Source organism: Conger conger, chromosome 7 (genome assembly GCF_963514075.1).
Source record: "Conger conger chromosome 7, fConCon1.1, whole genome shotgun sequence".
NCBI classification, from domain to species: Eukaryota; Metazoa; Chordata; class Actinopteri; order Anguilliformes; family Congridae; genus Conger; species Conger conger.
In genome coordinates, this window is record NC_083766.1 from 59,287,475 (window position 1) to 59,302,496 (window position 15,022).

The following is a 15,022-nucleotide window of genomic DNA, read 5'->3' on the forward strand; positions in this document are numbered from 1 at the left end:
TGTTGGAGATAAGAAACCATTTCTTCAAGCCGACAGCCTTACATTGTGCTGTTGACCTCTTAGACAACATACATTTCAATCCTGAATAAAAATAAAATGACTTAGAAATGCCATGTTAACCCAGTAACATTATGGTACAACTATAGCTAACGTGAACCACTGAACATTTTTTGTGGTCAGGTGAAATCCCGTCTTGGTGTTCCGGCGAAAACCCAGCTACATTTGCCTGAAAAGTAAAGCTGTACTAGATGAATCCGACGTAGCTAGCTTTATCCTATATTGGGGTACTGAGTTATAAATCGGTCTGTGTATGTGAAAAAGTCTCTTTTAGCTTTAGTTGCCTGAGGCTGCCTAGTTATATGGTGTAACAGTAGCCTACTTAAAATAAAATTCCAGCAATACGCTTCACTTTCGGTTGTCAGTTGCATTGTAGGTGGCAGGTCAAGGTAATACATAGCTAACAGATCAGCTAGCCAAGTTAGTTAACTTTGTTAACAAAGTTATTTTACTTACTTAGACTAATGTAGACTCACTGTGTTCCTTATTAGCGAACACAGACACAAAACACTTGGATTAAAGTGCATTTTTCCGAAGACCGTATCTGCTCAAGATGTTCAGAACACCTATTCACAATGTTCCGAACAGCACCTGAAACACAACTACTACAGTTTTAACATTAATTCAAAACAGATACCGTCTGCATGACGTAACCTGGAAGAGATTGCAATTTGCAGTAAAGTACAGGAATACCTCGATTTACGAAGGGGTTATGTTCCTGAGAAACTGTAAACTGAATTTTCGTAAACTGAACAGCATTTATCATTGATTTAATGGATACGTTCCGGGAGTTGATAACAATAAATACAACTAAATAAATAATAATAATCTTTAGGCGTATTGTCATTCATTGCTAAACCACCGGAACATCTGTGTGGTTATTGTATTAAAGTAATGACTGAAACTGCAATGGCAACTACATAAAGAAAAACAAAAATGTGCATGGATGTCAGCTAATGTGATGTTCCTCTCAGCCACCCATCACTGTATAGAAATGAATTGATCATTGCAATCGCAAACAACTGAAAAGTAGAAAGTTTGTCAACTGCCTAGTGAACTAGTTGATCAATACATGGGCGGATTTAATGTTCGGTTTGTAAATGAAGTCTACCTCTTTTCCATGCTCAAATGGAATCTCCATTTTCATATCGAGGTGACTTTCGCTTTTTGGCAAGAGTAACTGTTAATTTGAGTAAATCACGGAGCTTCACCCTCCATTTGAGTTTAAACTGGTTAACGTGCTAATGCAAATTAGGCTACTGCAGATGGTAAAGTGAAACTGTTTAAATAGGGCGGTCTGTAGCGTTGTGATCAAGGTACCTGACTGGGACATGCAAGGTTGGTGGTTCAATCCCTGGTGTAGCCACAATAATAAATGTTTTTCTCCATTTAAAATTTAGTTAAACTGAACTTTTTTTTAAATGAAAAAATGCTGCTAAAATGTCGAGTTCGTAAAAGTGTGAGTTTCGTAAATCGAGGTATACCTGGATATTGTAAGGCCCAGACTTTCACCTGAAGCACAACTACTTCTGTTCTGCACTCTGTTATTGTTGCGATAACACCAAAGCTGTGCCTGGGTTAAAAATGAAGAGTCAGAGAGCCATGTTTACATTGCATGAACGTTTACTCTTGACGCAAGACTCCTGTGTACCCCACGTATCCACTCGTAATGCGCATCTTGGTTTTCTATCCCACTCTTAAATGTACAATAGGTAATTTAGGACTCCTAACAGTCAAGAGACGAATTGCAGCAACAATTCGAACATGTAGTTCTGGAAAGTTGACAGTGACAAACGCGAGAGAGCCAGCCGTCTAAAACATTAAAATAGTGTGCTGATGGAAGGACTTGCAAATCCAATCCTTACATTCTTCTTTCGTTTCATTCTTTCCTCTTCTCCGACCCGGCAGGAAGTATATGGAGGATGGGACAGGGATGATGAGTGCTAGGAGTCACTGCCAGTAGTCACTGCTCTAGCAAGGGCACTGGGTGGGAATAGAATGACTATTGGCCATAGTCCCTAAAATGTGCACCCTGCCAGGTTTCTGGCAGCAGCCAATCAGTGTGGCACAAATAGTCATCCACAAGATACACCATGCCACTCCAATTGAACACCCGTGTTAACTTTATGTAATGCAGCAAGTAAAAAAATAAATAATAATAAAGCAGGCCTGAAATAGTGAAATTCTTTTAATTTGAATTCTCATTTGATACCTTGGACCCTTGATGACTTAAAGCCATTTAACCAACAAATGTGTTCCATACTGTATCAGCATAATTTACAGCTGAATCTAGTCCCACCCTCCCAATTCCCATTGAGATCCATTCAATTGCAAAGAGTTTTAGTATCACTTGTAGGACAACCTGAAAATAAGATATCCACTCTGGATTCTGGACTCTGATGATGTTGATAGGTCACAGTCAGGGCAGGCAAAGGATATACAAACAAATACAAAACATGACTCTTTTAGCTGACATGACGTTAATTTGTGTCAAACATTAAAAAAAGTGCTGTAATTAACTACTTGGTGAAACCAAAATGTATAAATACCCTTTACTAATAGCTCTGAGTATTTGCTTTGACCATATGAATAGTTTCATTAAAAACATAGAAGAGAAAAAAAAATCAGAAAAAGACAAGGTGATTCCAAACTTCTGAATGGTAATGCACATAAATATACAAATATACAAGTAAAGCATTAAACTAAATAATGATTAAATAATGGAGTAAAACATCATTATTTAAATAAATAAATAAATAAGACAACAAAATCAACCATTATCATTGCATCATGTGGCATTAATTATACATGAGCATTTGAAGTCCTGTTCCCTTGGTATAATGCTCTGTCTCAAAACTGTGGAATATAAGAACAAAAGCACACACTTTGACTCACCAGTTTTTTACAACGGATCTATCATCAAGTTCAAGGACATACATCTACAAAAAGAGAAACACTGAAAGACATTTGACTTCCGAACAACAGAAAAAGAGTTATTCTGTATGATAGATAGATACATTGGAAACACATTTGGTCTGTGAATGTTTGCCTGACTTTATCGGTAAGTATTATGCACACCTTAAGGCATTCCTTCATTTATTTATTTGAAATTGAAAATTGAATCTAAAATAATTTCAGTGTTCTAAAAGTAATAAAATTATCAGTAAGAAGAATAATACTCACACAAAACCAAATACATTTAGCAAAACAAAGAAAACATATATTTTAAATCTTTCAAACTCGAGATTTCTGCAAAAATGTAAAATTTTACATTTATATTTCTGTGAGCATACCATTTTTTTAATTCTCTCATCATTTGGCTTAATCTTTTGTGGGCATCTACAACTGACAGATGTTATTTGCATGTAAACTCATAGCCATTCATTTTAATATTGAAAGGCTGAGAGTACTAGAATAAAGACGGAACGAGAATGTAACATGACTGTGTGTGCAGCAGGACTGTGCAGAGGCTGTTTTGAGCACCAACCCATTTACTGTACAGAATATAATTAACCAAAAGTAATTAATTAACACAAATGCCTTGAACAATAATAATACAAATATTATTTTATTTATCAAATCAAAGGGGCACTTTGGGCACACAACATATATTATGATAACAATAATCAATAATTAAATAATAAATCTGAGCTTGTGCAGTTTCTGTAGCTCAACATTTGATAAACCATCCGTTGTTAAATTTTCTATTTGAGGAGTTCAATACTGCGTGTTAATCGTTTATTTTCAGGTGCTAAAAGTGAATGGTTTGTCACAGGGTGGGAAACGGTGACGAGGAAATGAACCTGGGATGAGCCCCCTGAACTCAACCTTCTTTACAAACACCAGTATTGTTCGTCCTGACTTCTTTTTCATTAGTGGTTTTCTTGGTATTCCACACACAATATACTACTATGTCTTTTTGTGCTTTGTTTATGCCGTGACTCTACTGGGAAACACTTTTGTCATGTTTATGATTTACACTGATCACTGTCTTCACAATCCAAAATATATTCCAGTCTTTAATTTGGCTGTGTCTGACTTGTGTGGAAGCACTGCAATCATTCCTCAGGTGATTGACACCTTCATGTTCAAATCACATTTAATCTCTTTTGAGGCCTGTCTGACTAGCTTGTATTTTGCTTTAGGGTTCATCACTATGCAATCACTCACTCTCACTGTTTTGTCCTATGACAGATGTGTCGCTATATGCTTACCACTGAGGTACAATGAGATTGTGACTAGTAAATCAATGTTGGTGATCCTAGCCATGTTATGGGTTTTTACAGGAATGGCTATTTTCTTAGCTGTGCTTTTTCTCAGCACACTGTCCTTCTGCAAATCCATTGTGATAAACAGTTATTTCTGTGACCATGGACCCATATACCTTTTGGCATGCAATGATAACACTCCAAGTACTGTGATTAACGCAATAATTCCTATGATGATGCTCTTCTTACCAGTTTTTTTTATAGTGGTCACATACATTTGTATAGCCAGAGCATTATTAAAAATCGCAGCAGCCTCAGAGCGCCTCAAAGCCATGAAAACCTGCACCTCTCATTTGATCTTGGTGAGCGTGTTTTACTTTCCTGTATGTATCACCTACGCAATGGGCTCCTCCATGCCCCAGAACATCAGGATGATTAACTATTCTCTGGCGAATGCATTGCCCCCTATGCTGAATCCAATCATTTACTCACTGAAGACAGAAGAATTCAGAGAATCCATTAAAAAGTTTTACAGAAGAAATAAATTTCACATCACTGTATGGAATAAATGAATCAATGTTTCAATCACAAATGTCTGACTGGAAAATGTAACTATATATATAGCTTTAACCTTCCAATCAGGTTTGCAGATTTAAATGAATGAATAAGATTACAGTGATACAACTTTCGATTAATTAGGAAATATTTATTCAGGTTTAATGTAAATGCGTTTTGGCATCAAGGCTCTGCCTCTCGTCACTCCCTGTTGTAAGGTAGCTGAAACAGAGAGTGACTACAAACCCCTCTCATGAGGAGAAGCAGAGGTAACAGGTGGATACTGGGGTGGTGGCGGGACAGCATGGCAAAGCAAAATGAGCAAGGTTCTGAACAGGTAAGGCTGTTGCTCTATATAGCCCCTCCCATTAGACTTAAGCACCACGTAAGGACACGGTGCATGTGATGCTGTCTGCCTGAACTGAATGTATCGTGCCATTTTCATAAAATGGGTAAAATATACAAAACGTGTTTCACACACCGTTTCTCAATAGCAGTTAATAAGGCTTCAATAAATGTGAGTTTGAATAGTAAGAATGTATTTGTCACTGCGTAGCACCCTGTAACTGGTTTTCTTTTGTACCTTAAAATCAGCAACTAGTTATTAAACAGGGATGTGTTTTATTTGTGCAATCAACTTTCATTGATCTATTATGTGAAGTTACTGGGCTCTATTCTACATCTGACCAATGGAATATGTGACACCGCGCTCTAAAGGGGGTACCATCATGTAGTTCGCGATTTTACAGAAAACTTAAGCGGCCACTACCACCAGAAGTTAACGTCCGTTAAGTGGAAGTTTTTCTCCTAAGAAATCTGATTTATTATTATGGTTGCTTATTGACTATTCCAGACACTAAAATAATTTGATTGATGTGAATAGGACCAATTTTTATAGAGAAAACAACAAACAACTGTGTGTTCAGAAGACCGTGTAAGCTCACAATGGTCGGAACTACTATTCACTCCATTATGCAGCGTGAGGTGTATAAGCCTGCCCGGTTTGTGGTCTCTGGTTACCAACAGCTACCCCACCATAACGTCACAGTGGATCACCATCACCATGTCACTGTATGCTGAAATGGATGGGGTATGTGACTAAGTTTTTATGAAAATGGAAGGAATTAGACTTTACACACACAAACCAAAGCTGATCGGTAAGTATTTTTAAATTTATTCATCATAGAAGTTGCACTGTTCAGAACATGGTGAGCTAACTTTGCGCCAGGAACATGTTGAGTTTACGTTACCATTAAGCCAGCCACTGCAAGAAATAACAGTTTGTTGTTGGAGATAAGAAACCATTTCTTCAAGCCGACAGCCTTACATTGTGCTGTTGACCTCTTAGACAACATACATTTCAATCCTGAATAAAAATAAAATGACTTAGAAATGCCATGTTAACCCAGTAACATTATGGTACAACTATAGCTAACATGAACCACTGAACATTTTTTGTGGTAAAAAGTCAGGTGAAATCCCGTTTTGGTGTTCCCGCGAAAACCCAGCTACATTTGCTTGAAAAGTAAAGCTGTACTCGATGAATCCGACGTAGCTAGCTTCATCCTGGGAAGCCCTGAGTTATATTGGGGTACTGGATTATAAATCGGTCTGTGTATGTGAAAAAGTCTCTTTTAGCTTTAGTTGCCTGAGGCTGCCTAGTTATATGGTGTAACAGTAGCCTACTTAAAATAAAATTCCGGCAATATGCTTCACTTTCGGTTGTCAGTTGCATTGTAGGTGGCAGGTCAAGGTAATACATAGCTAACAGATTAGTTGGCCAAGTTAGTTACCTTTGTTAACAAAGTTATTTTACTTACTTAGACTAATGTAGACTCACTGGGTCTCATTCATGAAACGTTAGTAAGTCTATGTGCAGATTTCCACATAAACGTCCACGCTACTAAAAACCTACTCCGGATTCATGAACGCCGCGGGAAACCCAGATCTGATCGTAAACACATGTGTATGATCATGAATGCCAATCCATCGTAAAGTGAAAGCGCGCTCCCGGTAATCAGCAATTAGCATAAATCCCCGCCCATGAATAGACAATGATTGCCATATAAGGAGGTGTAGACGCATCCAGTCGACCTGTCAGTCATCATGGCGCAAACAAGGAAAGAGAGAGAAAGAAAGAAAAAAAATAAAAATGAAAAAAATAATAAAATTTCCGAAATAATCTTGGGTGAAATATATATTTTATTGAGTAAAAAATGTTTTATTTTCTTCTATCAGTAGTGGTGTTGTGACAGGGACAGGCAAAGCGAAGGCCTGGAAGGAGGTGACAGATGCTGTTAATGTTGCCTCTGTAGACAATAGAACCATATCCGAGGTTAAACGTAAATGGTTTGACATGAAACTGAAGGCAAAGAAACGCATAAGAGCACAAAAAAAAACATGCATCAGCCACAGGAGGAGGAGGCTCACAGGCACAAATATCACCTGCTGACGAGCGCATCGCTGGCATTGGGGAGACCTCTCTGTTAGGAATTATACCTGACGGAGACACCGACATGCCTCCACTGGAGACAACATCAAACCCAGATGGTAAGGTGATAATTGTTGTATCATAATACATTCTGAATACCATCACTGATAGCTTAGTGGTTAGTGTAGTTTAACCTAGGTCGTACAGTCCCACCAAACAAACAGAACATTTGTGGGGGTTTCTCTTCGGATTGAAGTGGAAACGGGAAACCAGTAATGTTATATTGTGCGATATGGTGCGTAATGGATATCAGTGTCGGAATGTAGAGCTATTTAACATTCATTTCAAGAAAGGATACGGATAGCGTATAGCCCACTGCAGTTTTGTATGCATCGTCTTCAAATTTTTTGAATCTTAATAGCCTAAAGCTCTGTTTTATACTATACAGCTCCAAACAACTCTTCAAGGGTTCTGAATTTCTGTATGTTTACACTAGGACTCGGAACTGTACTGTCCTCTCAGGTCCACTTTTGCACGTGTTCTTGTGTTTGATTTGCACTTTGTTGTACGTCGCTCTGGATAAGAGCGTCTGCTAAATGCCATGTAATGTAACGTAATGTAATGTAAAAATAAGTCAGTCTGCAGCCAACGTAAATTAAAGATTTTTCAAATAAGATTTATTTAATGTTTCTTTCAAATGAAAAAAGAGCCACACATAAAACGAAAAAAAACAAACGTTGTGTCATATTTCTAGCTGGCGAGTGCTCCTCCCATGATGTGGCTCCACCACCTGCTGCCGCCGCTGCTGCTCCTGCTGCACCCAGGTACCGAGGCCGAAGAGGTGATCCGGCTGTCCTTACGGATGAGGTCCTGAGAAATCAAGGAAGTCTACTTACAGCAGTCAACCAAATCAACACGTCCCTCCAAGAAATTAACACCAGCTTGAAGGAAATCTGCAAGGCACTTTTGCGTCCTCAACAATAAAGTGTTATGTTGTCAGTATTGTGTGATGTCTGTGTTTATCCTGGGAAAACACTTATTTACTACAAGATAATCAAGCTACTCTCTTTTACTCTGATAATTAAATATAGCCTATTTGTATACATTTTAAAGAGCATGACCTGAAAATGAACTGAGGTAGCCTACTGAAACAGGATGTTGTACATAAATATAAAACAAAATACAAATGAAACTAACTTTTTGCAAAGCTTGTCGGCCTAAAATGTACACGGCTTATTCAGTCTTAGCAACACTTACCTTAAAATTGCTCTACAAGTCGCTGGCGTGTCTGTATAGCAGCCGCATTTCGAGGCCCAAGAGCTGGTTCCGGAGGCAGTCGTTCCTCTGCATTGGGGACTTCAGGCAGGGGAAGGCCCTGTTTAATGGCCACATTGTGCAGGACACAGCAGGCTAATATTATTTTGCACACCTTCACGGGTGCATAAAGAAGGGTACCACCTTTATTGTCCAGGCAGATCCATCTTGCCTTCAAGACCCCGTTTGTGCGCTCCACAACGGCCTGAGTAGCAGCGTGTGCCTCACAGATCAGTTGCACATTAACGGAATGAAAGTTTTTCCGGTTTATGCAAGCAAATGCATCACAAAGAATGTGTAATCTATTGAGTTGATTTTCATAGATAATTCACAATCATGAACCTAATCTGGATCTTAAACCTGCTAATTGCCAACTAATTTAACTAAATGTATTATATTTTTAATTGTCATGTTCATATCAAAGGCATCTGCGTATTGTTTACATAACAGATCGCAATATGAATAAAAACGTAAATTTCCAATAGTGACAAGCATTATTTATGTGCATTCTTGAATTTACACAAGCACTACGCGTGGTCAGCAGCAGGTGTAGATTTTGTTAGTAGCTACGAAAAGATCGGAGCTACTAAAATATTGATGAATGCCAAAAACCCGTAAATTTCCCTCTACTCGCATTTTACACACAAATTCGTTCAGCTCACGTTTCATGAATGAGACCCACTGTGTTCCTTATTAGCGAACACAGACACAAAAACACTTGGATTAATGTGAATTGTTCCGAAGAACCTGCTCAAGATGTTCAGAACACCTATTCACAATGTACCGAACAGCACCTGAAACACAACTACGACTGTTTTAACATTAATTTAAAACAGATACCATCTGCGTGACGTAACCTGGAAGAGATTGCAATTTGCAGTAAAGTACAGGAATACCTCGATTTATGAAGGGGTTATGTTCCTGAGAAACTGTAAACTGAGATTTCGTAAACTGAACAGCATTTATCATTGATTTAATCGATACGTTCCGGGAGTTGATAACAATAGATACAACTAAATAAATAATAATAATCTTTAGGCCTATTGTCATTCATTGGTAAACCACCGGAACATCTGTGTGGTTATTGAATTAAAGTAATGCCTGAAACTGCAATGGCAACTCCATCCATCCATCCATCCATTATCTGAACCTGCTTATCCTGATCAGGGTCGCAGGGGGGCTGGAGCCTATCCCAGCATACATTGGGCGAAAGGCAGGAATACACCCTGGACAGGTCGCCAGTCCATCGCAGGGCACACGCACCATTCACTCACACACTCATGCCTACGGGCAATTTAGACTCTCCAATCGGCCTAACATGCATGTCTTTGGACTGTGGGAGGAAACCGGAGTACCCGGAGGAAACCCACGCAGACACGGGGAGAACATGCAAACTCCGCACAGAGAGGCCCTGGCCGACGGGGATTCGAACCCAGGACCTCCTTGCTGTGAGGCGGCAGTGCTACCCACTGCACCATCCGTGCCGCCGCGCAATGGCAACTCCATAAAGAAAAACAAAAATGTGCATGGATGTCAGCTAATGTGATGTTCCTCTCAGCCACCCATCATTGTATAGAAATGAATTGATCATTGCAATCGCAAACGACTGAAAAGTAGAAAGTTTGTCAACTGCCTAGTGAACTAGTTGATCAATACGTGGGCGGATTTAATGTTCGGTTTGTAAAAGAAGTCCACCTCTTTTCCATGCTCAAATGGAATCTCCATTTTCATATCGAGGTGACTTTCACTTTTTGGCTAGAGTAACTGTTAATTTGAGTAAATCCCGGAGCTTCACCCTCGATTTGAGTTTAAACTGGTTAACGTGCTAATGCAAATTAGGCTACTGCAGATGGTAAAGTGAAACTGTTTAAATAGGGCGGTCTGTAGCGTTGTGATCAAAGTACCTGACTGGGACCTGCAAGGTTGGTGGTTCAATCCCTGGTGTAGCCACAATAATAAACATTTTTCTCCATTTAAAATTTCGTTAAACTGAACATACTTTTTGTTCAATGAAAAAATGCTGCTAAAATGTTGAGTTCGTAAAAGTGTGAGTTTTGTAAATCGAGGTATACCTGTATATTGTAAGGCCCAGACTTTAACCTGAAGCACAACTACTACTGTTCTGCACTCTGTTATTGTTGCGATAACACCAAAGCTGTGCCTGGGTTAAAAATGAAGAGACAGAGAGCCATGTTTACAATGCATGAACATTTACTCTTGACGCAAGACAAGATTAAAACTAGCCTTACCAGCCTTACCTGTTTAGACGTGTACCCCACGTATCCACTCGTAATGCGAGTAATCTTGGTTTTCTATCCCACTCTTAAATGTACAATAGGTAATTTAGGACTCCTAACAGTCTTGCAGCAACAATTCGAACATGCAGTTCTGGAAAGTTGACAGTGACAAACGCGAGAGAGCCAGCCGTCTTTTTATCTACTATACAGTTACCATTTAGGCCTCTATTTAAAACATTAAAATAGTGTGCTGATGGAAAGACTTGCAAATCCAATCCTTACATTCTTCTTTCGTTTCATTCTTTCCTCTTCTCCGACCCGGCAGGAAGTATATGGAGGATGGGACAGGGATGATGAGTGCTAGGAGTCGCTGCCAGTGGTCACTGCTCTAGCAAGGGCACTGGGTGGGAATAGAATGACTATTGGCCATAGTCCCTAAAATGTGCACCCTGCCAGGTTTCTGGCAGCAGCCAATCAGTGTGGCACAAATAGTCATCCACAAGATACACCATGCCACTCCAATTGAACACCCGTGTTAACTTTATGTAATGCAGCAAGTAAAAAAATAAATAATAATAAAGCAGGCCTGAAATAGTGAAATTCTTTTCATTTGAATTCTCATTTGATATCTTGGACCCTTGATGACTTAAAGCCATTTAACCAACAAATGTGTTCCATACTGTATCAGCATAATTTACAGCTGAATCTAGTCCCACCCTCCCAATTCCCATTGAGATCCATTCAATTGCATAGAGTTTTAGTATCACTTGTAGGACAACCTGAAAATAAGATATCCACTCTGGATTCTGGACTCTGATGATGTTGATAGGTCACAGTCAGGGCAGGCAAAGGATATACAAACAAATACAAAACATGACTCTTTTAGCTGACATGAAGTTTAATTTGTGTCAAACATAAAAAAAAAGTGCTGTAATTAACTACTTGGTGAAACCAAAATGTATAAATAGCCTTTACTAATAGCTCTGAGTTTTTGCTTTGACCATATGAATAGTTTCATTACAAACATAGAAGAGAAAAAAAAATCAGAAAAAGACAAGGTGATTCCAAACTTCTGAATGGTAATGCACATAAATATACAAATATACAAGTAAAGCATTACACTAAATAATGATTAAATAATGGAGTAAAACATCCATCCATCCATCCATCCATCCATTATCTGAACCCACTTATCCTGATCAGGGTCGCAGGGGGGCTGGAGCCTATCCCAGCATACATTGGGCGAAAGGCAGGAATACACCCTGGACAGGTCGCCAGTCTATCACAGGGCACACACACCATTCACTCACACACTCATACCTACGGACAATTAGACTCTCCAATCAGCCTAACGTGCATGTCTTTGGACTGTGGGAGGAAACCAGAGTATCCGGAGGAAACCCACGCAGACACGGGGAGAACATGCAAACTCCACACAGAGAGGCCCCGGCCGACGGGGATTCGAACCCAGGACCTCCTTGCTGTGAGGCGGCAGTGCTACCCATTGCACCATCCGTGCCGCCGAGTAAAACATCATTATTTAAATAAATAACTAAATGAATAAGATAACAAAATCAACCATTATCATTGCATCATGTGGCATTAATTATACATGAGCATTTGAAGTCCTGTTCCCTTGGTGTAATGCTCTGTCTCAAAACTGTGGAATATAAGAACAAAAGCACACACTTTGACTCACCAGTTTTTTACAACGGATCTATCATCAAGTTCAAGGACATACATCTACAAAAAGAGAAACACTGAAGGACATTTGACAACAGAAAAAGAGTTATTCTGTATGATAGATAGATACATTGGAAACACATTTGGTCTGTGAATGTTTGCCTGACTTTATCGGTAAGTATTATGCACACCTTAAGGCATTCCTTCATTTATTTATTTGAAATTGAAAATTGGATCTAAAATAATTTCAGTGTTTTAAAAGTAATAAAAGTATCAGTAAGAAGAATAATACTCACACAAAACCAAATACATTTAGCAAAACAAAGCAAATATATATAAACTCATATATTTTAAATCTTTCAAACTCGCGATTTCTGCAAAACTGTAAAATTTTACATTTATATTTCTGTGCGCATACCATTTTTTTAATTCTCTCATCATTCGGCTTAATCTTTTGTGGGCATCTACAACTGACAGATGTTATTTGCATGTAAACTCATAGCCATTCATTTTAATATTGAAAGGCTGAGAGTACTAGAATAAAGACGGAACGAGAATGTAACATGATTGTGTGTGCAGCAGGACTGTGCAGAGGCTGTTTTGAGCACCAACCCATTTACTGTACAGAATATAATTAACCAAAAGTAATTAATTAACACAAATTCCTTGAACAATAATAATACAAATATTATTTTATTTATCAAATCAAAGGGGCACCTTGGGCACACACAACATATATTATGATAACAATAATCAATAATTAAATAATAAATCTGAGCTTGTGCAGTTTCTGTAGCTCAACATTTGATAAACCATCCGTTGTTAAATTTTCTATTTGAGGAGTTCAATACTGCGTGTTAATCGTTTATTTTCAGGTGCTAAAAGTGAATGGTTTGTCACGGGGTGGGAAACAGTGACGAGGAAATGAACCTGGGATGAGCCCCCTGAACTCAACCTTCTTTACAAACACCAGTATTGTTCGTCCTGACTTCTTTTTCATTAGTGGTTTTCTTGGTATTCCACACACAATATACTACTATGTCTTTTTGTGCTTTGTTTATGCCGTGACTCTACTGGGAAACACTTTTGTCATGTTTATGATTTACACTGATCACTGTCTTCACAATCCAAAATATATTCCAGTTTTTAATTTGGCTGTGTCTGACTTGTGTGGAAGCACTGCAATCATTCCTCAGGTGATTGACACCTTCATGTTCAAATCACATTTAATCTCTTTTGAGGCCTGTCTGACTAGCTTGTATTTTGCTTTAGGGTTCATCACTATGCAATCACTCACTCTCACTGTTTTGTCCTATGACAGATGTGTCGCTATATGCTTACCACTGAGATACAATGAGATTGTGACTAGTAAATCAATGTTGGTGATCCTAGCCATGTTATGGATTTCTACAGGAATGGTTATTTTTTTAGCTGTGCTTTTTCTCAGCACACTGTCCTTCTGCAAATCCATTGTGATAAACAGTTATTTCTGTGACCATGGACCCATATACCTTTTGGCATGCAATGACAACACTCCAAGTACTGTGATTAACGCAATAATTCCTATGATGATGCTCTTCTTACCAGTTTTTTATATCGTGGTCACATACAGTTGCATAGCCAGAGCGTTATTAAAAATCGCAGCAGCCTCAGAGCGCCTCAAAGCCATGAAAACCTGCAGCTCTCATTTGATCTTGGTGAGCGTGTTTTACTTTCCTTTTTGTATCACATATGCAATGGGCTCCTCCATTCACCAGAACGCCAGGATGATTAACTATTCTCTGGCATCCGCCTTGCCCCCTATGCTGAATCCAATCATTTACTCACTGAAGACAGAAGAATTCAGACAATCCATTAAAAAGTTTTACAGAAGAAAGAAGTTTCACTTCACTGTTTGGAATAAATGAATCAATGTTTTAATCACAAATGTCTGACTGGAAAATGTAACTGTATATATAGTTTTAACCTTCCACTCAACTGTGAACTGTACAGCAAGTGCAATTTGCAGATTTAACTGAATGAATAGGAATACAGTGATATATATATGAAAAATAAATATCGTTCAGTCAGACAACTAACAATTAATTAACAAATATTTATTGAGGTTTAATGTAAATGCATTTTGGCATGAAGCCACTGCCTCTCGTCACTCCCCCGCCTAAGGTAGCCGAATAGAGGCTAAGGACTACTATACCTGCCTGGCTAGCTTGCCATCTAGCTAAGGAAATACCATTGCACACAGCATGATGCATTTAAAAAAAATCTAATAACTCAACGGCATCGCTGGTTAACATTTACATATTCACCCAGTAAACTTACACGGTTTAGAGGGGAGCAGCATGAGACGGGTGCGTGGGGGTTGGACCCAAAATGCACGACTCAGAAACAATAATGGAATAAAGTCCCGTCAGGGCTTTATTTGGGACGAATCCCAGGAGCGTAGTCACAACAAGCAAAGTCCATACACGTAGATCCAGCCAAACAAACGATAAACAAACAAAAAGCACGGTGCCGAGGGAAGAGGCAAACTCGTAGTC

At 38.8% G+C, this 15,022-nt stretch overlaps 2 protein-coding genes across 2 annotated transcripts; both read left to right on the forward strand.

Annotated features, from left to right (window-relative positions):
* The first annotated feature begins 3,865 nt into the window (after positions 1 to 3,865).
* On the forward strand, positions 3,866 to 4,837 carry LOC133133445 (olfactory receptor 1-like). The gene has a single exon (XM_061249543.1). It carries the CDS (start codon positions 3,866 to 3,868, stop codon positions 4,835 to 4,837), a length of 972 nt encoding a protein of 323 aa, XP_061105527.1.
* An 8,583-nt stretch (positions 4,838 to 13,420) lies between these two features.
* LOC133133446 (olfactory receptor 1468-like) lies at positions 13,421 to 14,392 on the forward strand. Its single transcript, XM_061249544.1, has one exon. It carries the CDS (start codon positions 13,421 to 13,423, stop codon positions 14,390 to 14,392), a length of 972 nt encoding a protein of 323 aa, XP_061105528.1.
* The last annotated feature ends 630 nt before the right edge of the window (positions 14,393 to 15,022 follow it).